The sequence below is a fragment of the Homarus americanus genome, unplaced genomic scaffold (genome assembly GCF_018991925.1).
Source record: "Homarus americanus isolate GMGI-L3 unplaced genomic scaffold, GMGI_Hamer_2.0 scaffold50564, whole genome shotgun sequence".
Classification (NCBI taxonomy): domain Eukaryota; kingdom Metazoa; phylum Arthropoda; class Malacostraca; order Decapoda; family Nephropidae; genus Homarus; species Homarus americanus.
The window spans coordinates 1,337,036-1,357,113 of record NW_024715014.1 but is presented as its reverse complement, the minus strand read 5'-3'; the positions used below and the strand labels follow the sequence as shown (position 1 = coordinate 1,357,113).

The window sequence follows — 20,078 nt, the reverse complement described above, 5'->3', positions numbered from 1 at the left end:
CTAATTTATCCTACACGCTATACATTCTACACCAACCACGAGTGATCACATTTCACGAGCTTCTTTCTGATTGGCTCATAAACGAGTTTGTTGGCCAAGCTGGAATGGGCCATGGAAGAATTGGAGAGGGCCAAGAAAGAAATAGAGGGCCACGTTGGAGAACCTGAAATTAAAAGAAGAGATGGCGAGATTGAAGGGGAAGGCGGGACAGGGAAAGCCAGTGTCAGACGAAAATTCAAGAAAGCCAGTGTCTGACGAAAATTCAAGCGAGTGGAAGGTTGTAAGGAGAGGGAAGACCAAACTGGTGATGAAGAAACACACCAAGGATACGTCAGCAACGACATCAGCAGCTAAGTGTACCAACTCGTTCAGTCCCTTGATAGACGAATTGGACGTTGGTACAGTCAGGGACAGGGCTGACAAGGAAGGTATAAAAACTTTAATTGTTGGTGACTCACAAGTAAGGTACTTGGACAGGGCTTTTTGTGGTAAAAACATAAATAGGATGAGGGTGTGTTTGCCAGGAGCTGGGGTGGGGGATATAATTGACAGGATGGACAATATCTTGTCTGGTAATGGGAACAAACCCATTATCTGCCTCAGTGCAGGAGGCAATGATATTGGCCGGTGTAGGAGCGAGGAGCTTCTTGATAAGTTCAAGGCAGCTATAGATCGTATTAGGACTAAGGGAGGGATCCCTATCATATGCGGTGTCCTGCCTAGAAGGAGAGTTGGCAGTGAATGGTTGTCAAGGGCAGTTGGTGTCAACGACCGTCTTGACAGATATTGCAAGTCAATATCAGTCCCATTCATTGACAACTGGGACAACTTCTACGGCAGAAGGGACCTTTATGCTAGGGATGGGGTGCACCTGTCTAGGGATGGAGTAGCAACCCTGGCTGGGGCTCTAGAGGGGGCAGTTCAAAAGATATCGAAGTCTTTAAACTGCTAGGAGAACATGTGAGCACGGGGGTGGAGGAAAATGCAGTGGGAGCGGGAAAACAAAGTGAAAGATTACAGGGAAATAGTGTTAGGAATAATGACAAAACTAAATTAGACAGGGAGTTTAAAACTAAACGCGGTAAGGGGAGGACTCAGAACACGACTAACCTAAATGTATACTACGCGAACAGTAGAAGTATGAGAAACAAAATGGATGATATTAGGGCCTTGGTATGTACAGAAAAAATCGATATAATAGCATTCACTGATACATGGATCAACCTAGACTCACGTGAGTTACCGGTCGAATACCAAATTGCGGGTTACAAACTGTTCCATACCGATAGGCAGACCAGGAAAGGAGGCGGAGTAGCAATCTATGTCAGGGATAATCTGAAGTGTGAAATAAATAAGGAAATAAAAACTGAGCGGAATATAGAAACAATTTGGATAGAATTAATCGACGGTAGGGAAAAATTAATCACAGGAGTAATATATAGACCTCCCAATCTTGACAGAGTCAATGAGCGAGTAGGGTTAAAACCGAGATAAGGAAAGCCAAGAGGAATAATGAGGTATTGAGGTAAGGATAGCAAGGGAGGCGAAGACAAACCCCAAAGGATTCTACCAAATGTATCAAACTAAAACACGAGAAAAGATTGGACCAATACGGTCAGATACCGGCGAGCTCACTGATAACGACAGAGAAATGAGCAATAATTTGAATAAATTTTTTTCAACAGTTTTCACCACCGAAAATTTAAACATGATACCTGGGGCACCGACTCTATTCAGAGATAGTGAAGAAAACAAATTAAGCGAGATAGTAGTGACTAGTAACGATGTTAGTAAGCAAATAGACAAACTAAAGCCTAATAAGTCACCTGGTCCCAATGAGATATTTGCCAGAGTATTAAAGGAATGTAAGGAAGAGCTTAGTATGCTCTTAGCAAAGTTGTTTAACATGTCCTTAAAAGCAGGTGTAGTACCAGAATCCTGGAGGATAGCGAATGTAATACCGATTTTCAAGAAGGGGGATAGATCACTATCCTCTAACTACCGCCCAATCAGTCTAACATCAATAGCTAGTAGGCAAATTACTGGAAGCAATCATTTCAAACTCTATTCGAAATCACCTGGAGAAGCACCGATTGATCAATGATTCCCAGCATGGCTTCACAAGCGGACGTTCATGTCTAACTAATCTATTAACATTCTTTTCATCAGTTTTCGAATCGGTGGACGAGGGGCACAATTATGATGTGGTATATCTCGACTTTAGCAAAGCCTTCGACAGAGTCCCCCACGAAAGACTAATTAGAAAGGTAGAAGCACATGGCATCAAAGGTAATATCCCTAAATGGATTAGGGCGTGGTTACAGGACAGGAAACAGTGAGTTAGCATTAATGGCACTAAGTCCCATTGGAGCAACGTCACAAGTGGAGTTCCCCAAGGCTCGGTACTTGGACCATTATTATTTATGATATACATAAACGACATAGATATCGGCATAGACAGCAACATAAACAAATTTGCTGATGACACTAAAATAGGACGTGTTATTAAATCTGACGAGGACTCCGCAAAACTACAGGAAGATCTAAACAAATTTTTCGAATGGTCTGAAAAATGGCAGATGAAGTTCAACGTGGACAAATGTAAAGTACTCAGTATAGGAGATGTAAACAGGGAAACCAGATACCAGATGAACAACGATGCCATAGAGAAATCCGACTGCGAGAGAGATTTAGGAGTAATGATAAGTTGGAACCTTAAGCCAAGTAAACAATGTGTTTTTGCTCGTAACAAGGCTAATAAAGTACTTGGGTTCATACAAAGGAGTGTTAGTTACAAGACTAGCGAGGTCATCCTAAAACTGTATCTTGCTCTTGTGAGACCACACCTGGATTACACAGTTCAGTTCTGGTCACCGTATTACAGAATGGATATAGAATCCTTGGAAAGAATTCAGAGGAGAATGACAAGACTAATCCCGGGCATTAGGAACCTTGAGTATAGAGACAGGTTAAAGCATCTTAATTTGCACTCCCTCGAGAGACGTAGAGCGAGGGGCGACCTGATAGAGGTGTATAAGTGGAAGGCAGGGCTAAACAAAGGGGACATTACAAAGGTACTCAACCTATCCAACCAGGAGCGAACTCGTAACAATGGTTTTAAATTAGACAAATTTAGATTTCGGCGTGAAATAGGTGAACACTGGTTTGGAAACAGAGTAGTGGATGAATGGAACAAGTTACCAAATATCATCATTAACTCGAATATGCTGAATAGCTTCAAACATAGGTTGGATGCTTATATGAGCAATAGGGGTTGGGTGTAAACGGGACTGCCCAGTATGGGCCAATAGGCCCGCTGCAGTTTCCTCCATTCTTATATAGTTCTGATGTACTGGTCACTTTTATGATCGAGGTTAAATGATCACGATTCTCGGTCACAAATATTAATTAAAATATCTCTTCACTTATATTTTTTTAACATTTAATTTTTCTTACATATTTATAAAAAGTCAAGATATTTTATAAGATTGTTAAAGTTAGGAATTATTTCAAGATTATATTTTATTACTGTGTTGTTGTTATTGAAGGTAGTGGTGGAGGATAATGGTGGAGGGTGGTGGTGGAGGGAGTGGTGGAGGGGAGTGGTGGAGAGTGGTGTAGGGGAGTGGTGGAGAGTGGTGGAGGTGGAGTCTGAGTGTGAGGGTAGTGATGAAGGGTAGCAAATCTTCATGTAATTCAAGGATTATTAACCTAAAGAGTAGTAGACTGTTCTAGCTGAGGAAGGCGGAGCTGGAGAAACAGGTGGTAGAGAAGGACTTTGGGCTGAGGATCCCCACAAGGGCACTCCAGGTTGATGCCACGCCCCCAGCCAGACCCACCGCCACGATCGCGTACAACAGCACCATCTCCCACCGACGTAACTTTCTGGAAAAAACACAAACACAGACACGTAGGTTATATATAAATCCCATATTACCTTCAGAAGAATAAGTAATACGTATTTTTTTTTTACCGAAGAAGTAAAATAAGCAGAACAGAAAATGGGATGTGTGTTTTCCACTTGACCACCACACAGCTGGGCAAGGAGTGAAGCTATTAGGGTCAACTATGGCTTTGTGGCGGTGGTGATCTATCAGAAGCTCGCACACACACACACACACACACACACACACACACACACACACACACACACACACACACACACACACACACTAACAAATGTGCTAATGAGAAAATAACATGACATCCACCGCCTCTAGGGATAATTCCTGTTGTTATTCCTACATCACATAACACAGTACAGTATATTAGAGCCCCCTATGTCTTATGGGGACCAGAGCTGACTGTACCTGTGGTCTCTCCCCTACTGAGAGAGACAGACAGAAACATGCAACCATACAGACAGACAGACAGACATGCAACCATACAGACAGACAGACAGACATACAACCATACAGACAGACAAACATACATACAGACCGGCAGACAAAACCATGCCGCCCACCTCATAACCAGAGAAAGGGGCCAGGTGAGAACTAATTAGCCTCAGGTGTATACAAAAGACAGAGTGACCAGAGAATATAGCTAATCATATCTTGTGTCACCTGTTCAATATGGTCTCACCTTCCTCTCTCCCCACACCCCTCCCACACCCCTCTCCCCACACCCCTCCCCAAGAACCACCAATCCCCTAAAATTCCTTAAGACACACGAATCCCCCACCAAACCCCACACGAACCCTTACCAAACCCAACCCCCCTAAAGAACCTCCACTATCCCCACCAAATCTCACCATCTCATCTCACCTGTGTGGTAGACCATCGGGACCCGGCAGAGCACACAACCTCATATAACACAACGCGGGTAAGATGAATGACAGGAGTGTAATGGTAGAGCCTCCCATCAGGTCTAAGATCTTGCTAAACTCAGGTACCGCCAGACCTGTCACCACTATTGCCATCATCAGTCCTGTCCTTAACAAGCATCGACGGATACCCAACTCTGTATAGGAGAGAATGAAGGTCATTAGAGGGTGAAGGTCATTAAAGCATCAAGGTCATTAGATTGTAAAGGTCATGTGATTTAAGAATGGGGGTGTGAGGCCAATGTGTTATAGTTAGTATGGTATTTTAGACTCCGTGGAAGTTATCATAGGTGGCCTCAGGGGTTAGGGATAATAGGGTGTAATCTTATACCTCTATGTAATTTAGTAATGGTGAAAAAGTACACTTAATCGTCATACCATTGGGTAAATTGAGAATGCCTTCGATGGTCTGATAAACCGGGTTGACGACGATGACGAAGGCAAAAAGAAAATGACAGAGTAGAAAAACTTGCGCCATTATCACTGCCTTCCCGGACACCGACTGCATGATGTTCTCCTTGATGCCTTGAGAGCCCAGGATGCCGTAGCTGATAATGGAGACTGGCAAATACAGGCCCAACAGAACTGGTAGGGAGAGAGAGAGAAGCTATGATATATTGTTGATGTTATAATGTATTAATGTACTTAACTCAATTTATTTCACCGGCTACTACGAGACAACAACAGTGATTCTTACCACTAACAAGACCAATAACTCACCTGATTATCATTCACCTAAGATGATGATAATTTACACTATAACACCATTTAGTCACATGGTCGTTACCGAGGATGATAATAACAACACTATAACAACATCACTACCTCACCTTACCACTAATGAAGTCACCTGGGAGTTAGTTACCTAGGAATGTGATCACAACACTGTGGGGAAACTGTGACCGATCCTTCATGTCATTCTGGATGGTGGGGAAGATACAAGCGCCCCCCAGAGAGAATAGGATCGAACCAAACCCCAGGAAGAAGGAGTTGAAGGAAGGATTAGGGTACTCGGGGAAGGGATGAAGGTCCTTCTCGATGATAACCTCCGACAACACCACCAGGCAGGCCAGGAAGGTCGACGTCACGGCCAACACAGATGCTGGCCTACAGGAGATGACGACGAGGAGAGAGAGAGAGAGAATGGCTTTATTTACCGGTGTTTTATTCAGTATATTTGACTATATTTGTTGTACACACACACACACTTCCTCCTCTCCACCTTCACCAACACCCTCTTCCTTTCCCTCCCGCACCAGTAACCAAGCAGCAGTCGGCCACCCGTAAGTTCCTCTGAACCGAAGTGTTAGAAGAGAGACAGAAAGAGAGAGAGAGAGAGAGAGAGAGAGAGAGAGAGAGAGAGAGAGAGAGAGAGAGAGAGAGAGAGAGCATTTAGACACCCTCGTGAAGGAAGGATACCAACACCTGTAGCTGTCTCACGCTCTGCTAGGTAAGGGTCGCCAACCTTTACTCTTCAGACACGTGAGTTATTTCTAAGTCCTTTGAGGTCGACGCTCGAGTTCGTGTGTACCGGACGAGGGATGTGCCGCACAATGTTGAGATAAAGTTGTTTGTGATCTTTATTTACATGTGACCTTTTGACCTAACTATGTGACCTGGTGACCTTATCTTAATCTGTTGACCTTAGCTTGACCTCTTGATCTACCTACGTGACCTGTTGACCTTAGCTTGACCTGTCTACTTAACGACATGACCTGATGACCTCCCTCCCTCCAACCCTTCTTCCTCTCCCACCATCTCTACTTCTCTCTCTCATAAGATAATAAGAATAGAGGAAATTGCAGCGGGTCTATTGGTCCATACTAGGCAGTCCCATTTACACCCAACCACTATCGCTCATATATCAGTCCAAACTACATTTGAAACTATCCCTCCCTCCCTCCCTTTCATCCTTCCCCTCCTCCCGGGCCTCCCGCTGCTGGGATCGAACTATTACTTATTACTTATTACTATATCCAGTGTAGCGAGAGGCTCGTGTGTCAGTGTGAGGAGGTCAGGTAGCCTCTGGTCCACCGTGCCTCCCCACCATAATGGCATTTACCAACCACCAGCTGTATTGGTTCTCGGAAGAAAGAGGGAGAGAGAGAAAGGGGGGAAGATAGGAGAGGAGGAGGAAGCGACTGTGGTGGATATCTGGGTAAAGACAGGTGGATCGGGTGAGAAGGAGAAGATGAAGAGGTGGGGAGAGGTGTGTGTTTGGAGGGGTGAGGTGAAGAGGTGACTGAGAGGGTCATTATTACACTATATCACACACCTCACCACAATACATCGTAACCTAATCACCCCCAGGTAGACAAGTGAGTGCATAACGTCACTTGGGGTAAAATTATCAGAAATCCCTAAGTTACTCCTCAAACTAGAACCCAAGGAAAACGTACTTCACCATCTTGGTATAATTTCGGAACTATATTTAATCATTATTTTTGTTAATGTAGATGGAGAAAGGTAAAACTGATTAATATATTTACTTTATGTTACTGACTCCTCTGGGGGATGATGTCGTGAAGGGGAGAGGAGAGCTTTCTGTTGCACTATCTTGTCCTCAGTTATCTAATATAAAGACTTGTACTGTACTCTGGTAGATAAGCTCGCTATAATCCCTTACCTGTTCTGCCAAGTATATTCGTACACACACACACACTCACCAGAACTCCTTAGGTGTGCCCAACCAGGTGAAGGGCGTGAGTATCAGGCCAATGATGAGGGTCCAGGCACACTGACTGAGGGACGGCACCAGCTGGTATAACAGGTCGTGTGTCTGCTGCGACACCAACAACAGGTATACTGTCCCAGCCCCGAACAGTGTGACGAAGAGTGCTACCTCCGTCACGATCCTAGGTGAGGGACAATGAGGGTGAGGGGGAGTGAGGGAGAAGAAATTTAGAGAGTAAGAGACCGAGAGAGTGAAGATATTAAAGAGTGATGGAGTCTGACAATGGGAGTGAGGGAATAATGAACAAATTACTCCCATCCTCAATATCGCCATCACTAACAATCATTAACAATTTCTTCATTCATACTTTATAACAAACTTCTTCCCATAAAACTTTCTGAAACTCCATCAAACTCTGAGATACTTATTGTTATTTCACTCCCTCATTAAACTACCCTGTTATTGTCTTGCTCTAATAACTGAACTACCTCATCCAAAGTCGAAATATATCATCCCGTCTCCAGTAATTACAATCCTATTTTTTTCTAAAGAGTTTATAAACTTTCTCGTACTCGGAGTTACTTTTTTTTCCAGTCTATGATACTTCCCCGGACTAGGAATTAATCACTGAATCCTCAACCATATCGAGATATATGCTGGCCATTGCTTTCTCTTTCTGATGATTTTATCGTTTCCAAGGCAAGGAAATAATATGATATCCCAAATTATAAAAATATAAAACCATGGGCCAAATAAATATATCTACTTTCCTAAGATATATGTAGCGATTATGTCTCCACGTGACTTATCATGAAAACTTTTACCGTAAACTTTTATATACTTCCGTTCTCTGATTATTACCTAACCTACCTCAGCGGGGATCAGCCAGCGAGGGTCAGGGCAGGAAATTGGAGTTTGGGAAAAAGATTTTGTAACATTTCTTTATGACTTGTGTAACTTGTATGGGAAATATAAAATCCCACAGAAGTATTACCTCTCGTCACTAAAAGAAAACTGATCTATAAGCTTCGGTAATAGTGAAACAAACTGAATCCATAGAACCAATTAAGACAGGTGGCGATACTTATGTATATATGTAAATAATTGTGTATATTTTGGATTTGGTACTTTAAGTAACTAAGAATTAATTAGTTTGGTATTATTTGTCATTACTAAAGCACAAATCATAACAGTGTGTAAGAACATGATGTGTTGTGTATTCCTCCGCGTACTTCATACCAACATCGAAGCAAGGGGCCGTGGGGCTGAAACTGAAAATGGCAGACTGGCAGTGTGAACCTATAAGCCGAGGAGTGTGATACACAACGCTGAGTGTAATCACAAACCACCGTGAGACATAGACCCTCGAGTGTATCTAATTACAAGACCAGGTCGGAGTGATTATTTAGAATTTTATATAAACTTTTCGAGTGACCTGGATCCACCATATGGACGTTACTCCAGGCCCAGTAAACAGGCCAAGAGGCTCTCTATCCACCAAGGCTAAGTACCAAATGTTATAACTTATGGCCAGTAGTGTATATTATTTGGGGGAATTATAGGATAGCGTTAAGTCGTAAGATAATCACAAAACATCCAGTAAATTCTTGTTTTAATTTGGTAATAAAAGACATAAGAACATAAGAATGGAGGAAACTGCAGCGAGCCATAGTGGGCAGTCCAGTATACACCCAACCCCTATCGCTCATATATCCGTCCATCATATGTTTGAAGCTATCCAGCATGTTAGAGTTAATGATGATGTTTGGTAACTTGTTCCACTCGTCTACTAGTCTATTTCCAAACCAATATTTACTTATTTCGCGCCTAAATGTAAATTTGTCTAATTTAAAACCATTGTTACGAGTTCGCTCTTGGTTGGATAGTTTGATTCCCTTCGTTTTATCACCTTTGTTTAGCCCTGACTTCCATTTATACACCTCTCTCATATCGCCCCTCACTCGACGACTTTCGAGGGAGTGCATATTAAGATGCTTTAACCTGTGTCTGTACTCAAGGTTCCTAATGCCCGGGATTAGTCTTATCATTCTCATCTGGATTCCTTCTAGTGATTCTATATCCATCCTTTAGTACGGTGACCAGAATTGAACTGAGTAATCTAAGTGAGGTCTCACAAGCGCAAGATATAGTTTTAGGCAGACCATAATTATTTGCAGTTCATTTTTTTCCTTCTTTCAGTGGATCATAAATTCAATCACCAGAGAGGGCGGTCGCGTCAAAAAAAAAAAATTACAACTTATGCCCTACGGCTCGCCTACGAATATGACCCCAATTATTTCTTTTCACGGCCTTATATAAGCTTTGCATTTTCCATAGGATTTTTATGGCTGACAGACGATGTATATAATTCGATGAAAAAAGATCTTAAAATTGACTTATGTAGATAGATGTTTATACTTCAGGTCAATATGTTTACGTAAATGTTTAAGAGATAGTGTTTTGATCATACGTGTATTTTTCTCTTTCATAAACAGATTTTCCAATGTCTGTTTTTAACTTGTGCTGAAGGAAAGACACACACACACACACACACACACACACACACACACACACTGAACACAATAGATTGGCACACATAATCGGATGCCAGCTTACAAACGATTTCTGGAACACGTCAAATGAAGCAGACAGACAGACAGCTGGAGGACAATGTAGGCAATTTTGAATCGGTACAGAATTGCTTATTTCACTCCCTCACTCCAATTAGATCACAGGATTCATGATGTTGCTGGGTGCTCTTAAGTGAGTTTGTCTTACAACCTGTGGACACCTGTACACTATGCAGGTATACTTGAAGGTGTTATGGACATTAGGACACCTTATACATAGTCTTCAAAACTCGAATACGTCAGCTTGTGTAGAAATTCGATAGTGTTTTTACTTGTATATAATGAAATATCCATATAACGGACTTCTTTAACGTACGCTCGATATAAGGGACTCTCTCTCTCTCTCTCAAAACAAAAACAGTTTTAAGTGAGAAACAGCGTGTGAAATTAACCATGTTCTATGCAAATTTTTACGAAAACATATGTAAAGTCATTCAGTTGTATATATTTGTCATTCACTGCAGGGGTGATCCTTCAATTAAACACACCAGGCCGTTTTGTAACAGAAATAACTTGTTGTTGTTGGTAGTGGTGGTGGTGGTGGCTGTGTTGTTATTGTTGATAGCGGTGTTGCATTAGTTATTGTTGTTATAATTTCAATGACATAACTATGTATATGTTCAGAGTAATCTTTTTCAGACCTTAAAATTACAATTAACTAAAATATTAAAACTTGAAACTAACCAGTAAGATTATGACATTTTAAACCAACATCTAGACAAGATCATTAACTACTTGAGACTAATAACAGATTAAAAGGTAAATACTGTACTCACTGTCCAGGTCTGCCCAGGGCTTGGCGAGCTATAACAGGGTAAGGCCTCCTGCAGGGTGCCCGGTACTCCTCCCACCTCTCCTCCACTATAACCCAACACAGGGCTAGACGCGTGCCAGTGTAGCCCACAGCACCACACAGCACCACCATCATCGGCACTCCAGCCCATCCTGAGGAACACAGCAGTTATGAGTCACAGCACCACACAGCATCACACAACACCACACACCATCACACAGCACCACACAGCACCACACACCATTACACAGCACCACACACCATCACACGCCATCACACAGCACCACACACCATTACACAGCACCACACAGCACCACACACCATCACACGCCATCACACAGCACCACACAGTGCCGTATAGCACCACACATCATCACTCAGCACCACACAGCACCACATACCATCACACAGCATCACACAGCACCACACAGCACCACACAGCACAGCGTCAGCCGCATAAGACTAATTGACAGCAACTTTTAAATGCTTTTAGCTTATAATGGATTAAATTTCAACATGTAGGTGATATTATTAAACACAGAGAGAGAGAGAGAGAGAGAGAGAGAGAGAGAGAGAGAGAGAATAGCTATTAATAAAACAAGAGACATAGTTTAAAAAGTTCACGTCGGCCTTTTGATGTCGAATTTTGCTCTAAAAGTGAAAAAAAAAATTTGCATTTTTAATATATTGACATTGAGAAGTTTTCATTATATTCATGAGTCTTGTCGAATGAAATCTTAACAAATTAAATAAAAGTGTAATAAAAGTAATGAAATAAGGATGAGAATAAATAGATTAATTGTGGTTTGAAAAATAACAGAAAAAATGGAAATAATAAATTAGGGTGCATGTAGACATTATATTAAAAAAGGTAAATGTAGGTATTATTATTATTATTATTATTATTATTATTATTATTATTATTATTATTATTATTATTATTATTATTATGGTAGCTGTTGTTGTTGTTTGTTTTTGCTATTAAAATATTCCTACATTGGTTGTTCTTATCAATAATGAACAAATAACATAAAACTCAACAATAACAACCACAATGATAATTAATAACAACAATGTTTTCCAATCATAACTATACCACTAATAATCCTTCAGAAAGCTTTACTTTTATCACATTAATTACGGTAATAACAGGTCATGAGAATACCTGTACATAACCTTAACAGCGGGAGAGTGTGTGAACGGTGCGTGTGTGTGTGTCTCTCTCTCTCTCTCTCTCTCTCTCTCTCTCTCTCTCTCTCTCTCTCTCTCTCTCTCTCTCTCTCTCTCTCTGTTTGTGTGTATGTATCCTATTCTGTCTGTCTGTCTGTCTGTCTCACCACTCACCTGTATTCAGAATAGCGGAGGGCAGGTTGAGGACTCCAGCCCCCGCCATCTCACCTACGAGGAACATAGCCCCCATCCCCATCGTCAGCCCCTTGTGGTTGCGGCCCCCAGAGACCTCCACGATGCTCTCTTTGCAGTCCCCGAAGACCCCGTTGGCTGATGCCGCTGACGCTGCTGGGCTTTCGGCGTCCCCACTGTCAGGAGAAGGAAGGAGAGAGAGTGATGTTAGAGTGATCTATGGGGGGAGAACCTAACCTAATCTAACCACTGCTTTTAAACAGACAAGTAACCTGCTATTGCGAGGTGGGATATGAAAGAGAGAGAGAGAGAGAGGGAGAGAGAGAGAGAGAGAGAGAGAGAGAGAGAGAGGACACACCACAGTGGTCTGGGTAACCGGGAAGAGAAGTAACCATGAAACAATTGAGGCTATTACACGTTTTTCCCCCCAACAAAACTTTATTCTGACCTGGAATTTCAGTCGAGGTTAAAAAGAATTGTTTTGTGCCGTGAGTCGTTAGAAAGTCAATTATCAAAAAAACAACAACAACAATGTAGTTATGATGCAAAACAAATAAATTATGTGAAAATACATTGAAAAAATCTTATTTATTCACTAAAGAAAACATCGCAGTCTAACCCCTTTCACTACAGGGACGCTATTTTTAATATTTTATTTTATTATCACCGTATTGTTATACAGCACAGGTGGAAACCCGTTGAATTTGGTATTTATGTCTACGAAAATGGCTCAGAACAACAAACTGGCATGAAAAGAGGATCTGAACCTCCAGAACACCCGGCAATAGTATATAAAAGAGATCAGAATGTCACAACACCTCATGACAAAGTTTATTCTCCTTGAACTTCATATAACAGACTCAAAACTCTATAACAGCATCACGATAAAGAATTCAACCCTAAAATAAAGGTTTAGAACACAGTATTGACTCAAGAAAGGGGAGGGATTTCAGCCTTACGATAAAAAAGGGTTTGGCGGCCGTAAGCTGGATGAGTTATGGTACCACACGACTTTAAACAGAGATGAGGGAAGGCAGAGGCAGTCCCGTGGTAGATGGAACGTGAGGAGCCGGGTAGGTATAGGCTTACCACATACAATGGTCGGTGATGTATCATTCTTCTTTATAACAGAGAATTTATTTATAAGTTCCACGTTATGTAAAAAATAAATTGATGTTTTTTTTTAATATGTATCAGTTCAGTATGTGTTTTTTTTATGTATATTGATGTGTATTTTTATGTATTTCCATGCATACTAATGTGTATTTTAATGTGTATATTGGTGTTTATTCCTATCGTATCAAATTTAATTCTCCAGTCCATCGATCTGAACGAAGATAAAAGGAAATATTTAATAACATTACAATACTCATTTTCTAAACAGTGAAACGAGAAGAGATTATCCAGGCGGCCATTTTTACTCTTCATGAGGAAATTCCCTAAGATTCCTCCTATTATTTCCCCAGAGGATTTCAACTCGGTTATGTAGTGGCTGCTGATAGGGATATTTTCTTAGGGAAGTTAAGGTAAATGAGAGGAGGGGGATTATGTTTGTGTTTTTTTTCCCTGCTGAGATGTAGAGGTGAGGGGTGAAGGAGGAGGATGAGTTAGGTTAGGTTAGGTTTCTAGGGGAATTTCATCAGCGTTTTTATGGGGTATTAATGTAGGTTTTTATACTTGTTATTCACATCTGTTTGATGAGAGAATATTATTGTGCATTTAGGAAGGGGAAATTTAATTAATTTTACTATTAGTATGTCTGTCTGCCTATGTATGTATGTATGTATGTATGTATGTATGCATGTATGTATGTAAATGTATGTATTCCGCCCTGGTTTCCCCTTTTCAGGTGAGTAAATTACCTCTGGGTGTCTCCATGATAACCTAATTAAGGAAGATCTTGATTACCTTAATCATTCACCACACAAATCTGCCATTATTCTTCACATCTCAAGAGAGTAATTGTAGTCACATGGCAACACCATCAATCAGGTTTTATGGTAGTCGGAAGATTTCATAGTAGTGGAAGGATTTATGATATATGGGGTTAATAAGGAAATGTTTTTGTATGTGTTTGTGAAGAAGTTAAGTATTTTTTTATATACAATTCGATATTTTTTTTGGGGGGGGGGGAATTAAAAGGTAAAAATTATAATTACTTGGTGACAATTGGAAAACAGAACAAGAGAATCTCTCTCTCTCTCTCTCTCTCTCTCTCTCTCTCTCTCTCTCTCTCTCTCTCTCGTCATTAATGAACGGTTAAGGATAATGTCTATGATAGTATTGCATCCTCTCCCCATGGTCCAGATGTGCTGCCTCCTTCACTACACCAGAAAGCACTTAGACAACTTCACTTTCAAAAATTTTACCCCCGGAGTATGGTGACATTGGTTGGAATGGGTTAATTCATCATACTCAAGGGGTTAAGTCATTCTTATTCTTATTATTATTATTATTATTATTATTATTATTATTATTATTATTATTATTATTATTATTATTATTATTATTATTATTATTATTACATCCTCCTCTTCTACCATACCACCAACAAAACTTTGTCTGTCTGTTTTGCAATTAAACCTCAAATGACTAAATGCGTAATCTGCATGCAGAGATAAAATATAGACATGCAATCTATCTCGAGATTAAGGTGTGTGTGTGTGTGTGTGTGTGTGTGTATGTGTGTGTGTGTGTGTGTGTGTGTGTGTGTGTGTGTGTGTGTGTGTGTGTGTGTGTGTGTGTGTGTGTGTGTGAGGAGTTACTGGAGTGTGAGAAGTAAATAAGATTCTCGGGAAATACTAAATGTAATATTAGTCGCTACAAAATGAATGACAAAAACGTTGCAATTTTGTTTTCAGAACGTAGTCAGTGAAGTGATTGTGACAGATACTTTAAAGGTATACTTTAGGTTGACTTTATTTAGGACAGGTTGAGTGATTAATTATTGAGAGAGAGAGAGAGAGAGAGAGAGAGAGAGAGAGAGAGAGAGAGAGAGAGAGAGAGAGATAATTTCACACACGAACTACCACACGTGAATGGAACAAGTTGTTGACTCGACCTCAATTAGAATTCACGTCTTTTTCATCTCTGATAATCCTTTGAGGTCGGTGGTTTAACGCCCTTAATGATGAATGATATTAACGATTTAACGACCATTATTATTATTATTATTATTATTATTATTATTATTATTATTATTATTATTATTATTATTATTATTATTATTATTTTATTATTATTATTATTATTATTATTATTATTATATTATTTTATTATTATTATTATTATTATTATTATTATTATTATTATTATTATTATTATTATTATTATTATTATTATTATAAGCAGTAGTATGATGACTTACATACCGTGACTCACATAAGACGACTCACATGATGACCCACATAGTATGACTCACATTAAAATGACTCAATACTCACATATTCATACAAATTATGTTGTGCTCACTTGTATGTTTTGTATCTGTTGTAAATTTGGACCGATTCCTCGCACTCTTTACTCATGGTGAGTCCGTGTGATCAGCTCCTGGTGGTAATGAGTACTTCTGGCGAGTACCGCTGATGAGTACTTCTGCCTGCTTGGTGAGTACCGTTTATGAGTACGCTTGGTGAGTCTCCAATACAGTCACTTGATGTTTCTGAACTTTCTGTAGTGAGAAATAAAAATATTAATAGCTTTAACATATCACACAAATATAGACCAATCAGGAGGTACAGCGTGACGTCATACAGATATAGACCAACCAGGAACTATAGCATGATATCACACAAATATAGACCAATCAGGAACTATAGCATGACGTCACACAGGTATAGTCCAACCAGGAACTATGGCATGACGTCACTACAGCGTGGCGTCACACAGATATTAAGATTAAATTTCTACATGGGTGTATTTAGAAAGACCCTTATACACAGGTTTCCGTTTTCTGTTGGTGAAGGCGGGAACTTTTTACACATTTATGGTGGATACTTCTTATTTCTGTCAGCTTATTTTATTTCCGGGCACTTTACGTCACCAGAAAGACGCATCAATCTGTTCTTAGGGGGAAGTAGTCTCATTTCTTTTACTTAATTATCTATATATTTATTTATTTATTTATTTATATTTCTTTCACTTAGAGTTGATTTAACTTATAATATTTATGTGTTTTGATAAGTGTTCGATCTCTTTGTATATAATTGGTATTTAATGAATTAATTAATTATTTATTTAAGAAAACTACTAATTTCAATCCTTTTTTTTTAATTAATTTTATTTATTTTTGTTGCTTATTTCATCATTCTCAATATTTTCTAGTTTTCATATTAATTTTATTTATCACTAATTCATTCCTTCATAGATTTTAATATATTTATCTATGTTACTATTTAATTATATACAAATACATAACGTCTTTGTTTTACCTTAGAAGGGAAAATAAATCTAGGGAATTTATAACCCACAAGAGCGCTATTTTTTTTCCCCCCCTAGTGATGGTTCGTGGTACTTTTTTAACATAGTACATCGCGTCAGGTAGCTACAACACCTCACACTTGGTTAGAGTTTAGTGCCACCTTGAGACGCTTATCACCATCAAGAGGGGTTAGTGCTAGTGTGAGGGGTTAAAGGTAGATGGAAGACGGGGGGAGGGAGGAGGTGAGGTGTGAGGGGGGAAGATGGTTAAGGCTAGAGAGAAAATGGTGAGTATCAGAGCGAAGATGAGAAGAGGATGAATGCGTAGGTTGAGAAGATGGAAGAGAGGGGAAAGGAAGAAGGGAGATAGACAGATAAAGAGATAGACAAACACAAAGAAACATACAGACAGAAAGAAACAGAGACAGAAACAGACAGACACAGTCACAGAGAGCTACAAGACAAAATAGTGCGACAGAAACCTAACCTAACCTAACAGAGACATAGAATAGGATAAATGAGAAGCACTAAAGAGGGAGAGAGAAGGGCAGAGAGGATGATAAAGAAGTACGCAAGAAGGAGGAGGGGAAAGGAAGAAGGGAGGATTAAAATGAGGCACGGAGATGGAGGGGAGAGAATGAAAACAAAGGAGATGTGTGGAAGAACGAGTAAACAGGGGAGAGGAATAAAGAAAGGAGGGATTAGAGAGAGGTAGGTAGGGTGGAAGGGGTAAGGAAGAAGCAGGGAGGAAGGAGGGGGTAAGGAAGAAACAAGGATTAAATAAAGGTATGGAGGAGATGAGAGGGTGAGTAAAGGAGAGAGGAAACAAAGTGTGAATGATGGTGAGGAGGAGAAGGAGGCAACGACCTCATACCTCTCTGTAGGTCTCTGACATCATGGTGAGAGAGAGAGAGCCCCTTGTCCATCACTTTTATTGTTACTTAAATAATTCGTCATGTGTTTTTCCTGAGACTTTAAAGTGTTTCATTACGTTAATTTTTTATTTTGTTATTTTTTTTCATAATGTAAAGTTTTGTTTAATTTTCTCTATGATACATGAGGGTAAATATCCAATATGGTATCGTAGTTAATACTTAATATGTACATTATTAAAGTTATTTATTACCTTTGTAGATATAAAAAAAGAAAAACCGTATCTATTTCTTTTTTTTTAGACTACAGGTAATAATATCTTCCATAGACTTCATCAGATTAGCCAAATCATTCCGAAAAGTTTATACCAATCATCTCTAATCAATCTATTATTACCCTCCACTCCCCCACAAGCTCTGATTCCTCGCCGAGAACATTTTAAAGACCTTTTTTTTTTTTTTACTTTTTCTTGAACACTGTGGAGGAGGACTCGAGTCTACTTCACCACCAAGAGAGGAATAGTAGGTAGTGTCCCCGCCCTTGGTACACGAGACTCTTAAACTCGCCTGTCTGAGACGAAAAAAAAATAATAATCAACATAGTGTTTTATGTTTTGGTTATGGCACTTTCAGCCAGACAGGTGTGTGTGTGTGTGTGTGTGTGTGTGTGTGTGTGTGTGTGTGTGTGTTGTAGTATTTTATGCTGGTTACTAACTTCTTACAGAATAAATTTAAGGATTACGAATTACTCTGTTTACAAAGTCGTCTGTTTACGTGGTTTTCTGTTAACGAAGTTTTTTTTTTTAAAGAGTCTTCTATTTCCTGAGATTTTAGTATTTTTATTTTTATTTTTTTTTACATTTCCAACTAATTATTTCAACCACCACTGACACGCACTGGACACTGCATGTTTCCTCCGTGACTAAATATTACCTATACTCACGGATCCAAGCACTAACTAGCCACGGAAGACTCACCAACTAACCACGGAAGACTCACACCCTACTAGCCACGAAAGAAGCCACTCAGTACAATGCTAGTTGTTGTGGAAGGAAAGAAGCCACGGTCGCTACTGACACGACCCATCACACTGAGACCCTGTTATGATAGTCACCCCGGGAGAGTGGGAGCCGTGACCACAATAGGCTACTGAGGATTATAATCGTGTTTTTTATTCGTGCTGTACACATAAGGTCCGGCTGTTTACTGTTAATAGTAAGATTAGATGATATAAGTTATATTTATCGTCAGGAATCATGTTATTAGTATTATTAGTATTATTATAAATAGATAAACAGTAGTAGTAATAGTATATATGTTACCAAAATAGTGCTCTCTCTCTCTCTCTCTCTCTCTCTCTCTCTCTCTCTCTCTCTCTCTCTCTCTCTCTCTCTCTCTCTCTCTCTCTCTCTCTCTCTCTCTCGTCTTATCTACACAGCCCTTCACCCCGTGTTACCTCTTCACTATCTCTATCAGTGTCCGCCCCCCATATAGCAGTGTGTCCCTGATTCACAATACTTTCACTCTTTAAACATCATTTCAGTTCCTACGTACAGAATATATGCAGAAAAGGAAATATTGATTTTTTTTTTCATGAAAGATATTAACAGAATTCTAAAGTTGGTCAGATTTTTTTTTTTTTTTTTTTAGAAATGGAACGAAAAATCATTGAAACGTCGTAAATTCTAATGGGGAAGGATGATGATTTATGGGTAATTTCTCTTCTGAGTTTTAAAGAATTATCTCAAGACAATTATTTTGACGATTGTTTATGTATGTTTCTTTTAGTGTAATTTAGATACGGATTATTTATTTTTATTGGCAGTATGTAAGGGGTCAGTGATAGAAGGGGTCAGTGATGGAAGGGGTTAGTGATGGAAGGGGTCAGTGATGGAAGGGGTTAGTGATGGAAGGGGTTAGTGATGGAAGGGGTCAGTGATGGAAGGGGTCAGTGATGGAAGGGGTTAGTGATGGAAGGGGTTAGTGATGGAAGGGGTCAGTGATGGAAGGGGTTAGTGATGGAAGGGGTTAGTGATGGAAGGGGTCAGTGATGGAAGGGGTCAGTGATGGAAGGGGTCAGTGATGGAAGGGGTTAGTGATGGAAGGGGTTAGTGATGGAAGGGGTCAGTGATGGAAGGGGTCAGTGATGGAAGGGGTTAGTGATCCTTGCCTCCACACCCCAACTAATAACTATTGTAGATCTGCCAGACGGAGGGAGACTTGACCAAAAATATCAAACAACTTACTAATGTCTATTTTGGCGAAGGGAGGCGGAGTGGAGAGCTGAACCATCACTAAATATACATACACAGGGTTTCTAAAGGCTTGTATACACACTGTCCTGTATATTTTCATGAAGACCTCGTGAATGTTTGTTTTATAACAACATTGTCCTCGCCCTTTGATGTGTGAGGTGCCCCACAAGGACAGACAATGTTGGTGTTGAAATGTAAATATTTACACGAACTTCATGCATATATGTAAAGACGTGTGTGTGTGTGTG

At 40.0% G+C, this 20,078-nt stretch overlaps 1 protein-coding gene across 2 annotated transcripts; it reads right to left on the bottom strand.

Moving 5' to 3' along the window:
- Positions 1–3,428: 3,428 nt before the first annotated feature.
- Positions 3,429–18,688, bottom strand: LOC121854335 (amino acid transporter AVT1D-like). 2 transcript variants are annotated; one of them, XM_042348939.1, is made up of 9 exons: positions 18,553–18,688; positions 15,756–15,954; positions 12,267–12,460; positions 10,906–11,074; positions 7,492–7,680; positions 5,691–5,932; positions 5,204–5,410; positions 4,767–4,962; positions 3,429–3,885 (listed from the first exon to the last, which is right to left on the bottom strand). In XM_042348939.1, the coding sequence occupies exons 2-9, from the start codon at positions 15,809–15,811 to the stop codon at positions 3,732–3,734; spliced, it is 1,407 nt and encodes a 468-aa protein (XP_042204873.1). In that variant the 5' UTR covers positions 15,812–15,954; positions 18,553–18,688; the 3' UTR covers positions 3,429–3,731. The 2 variants fall into 2 exon arrangements, with proteins under 2 accessions (XP_042204873.1, XP_042204882.1); XM_042348948.1 differs by having other exon boundaries at positions 18,575–18,683.
- Positions 18,689–20,078: the final 1,390 nt, after the last annotated feature.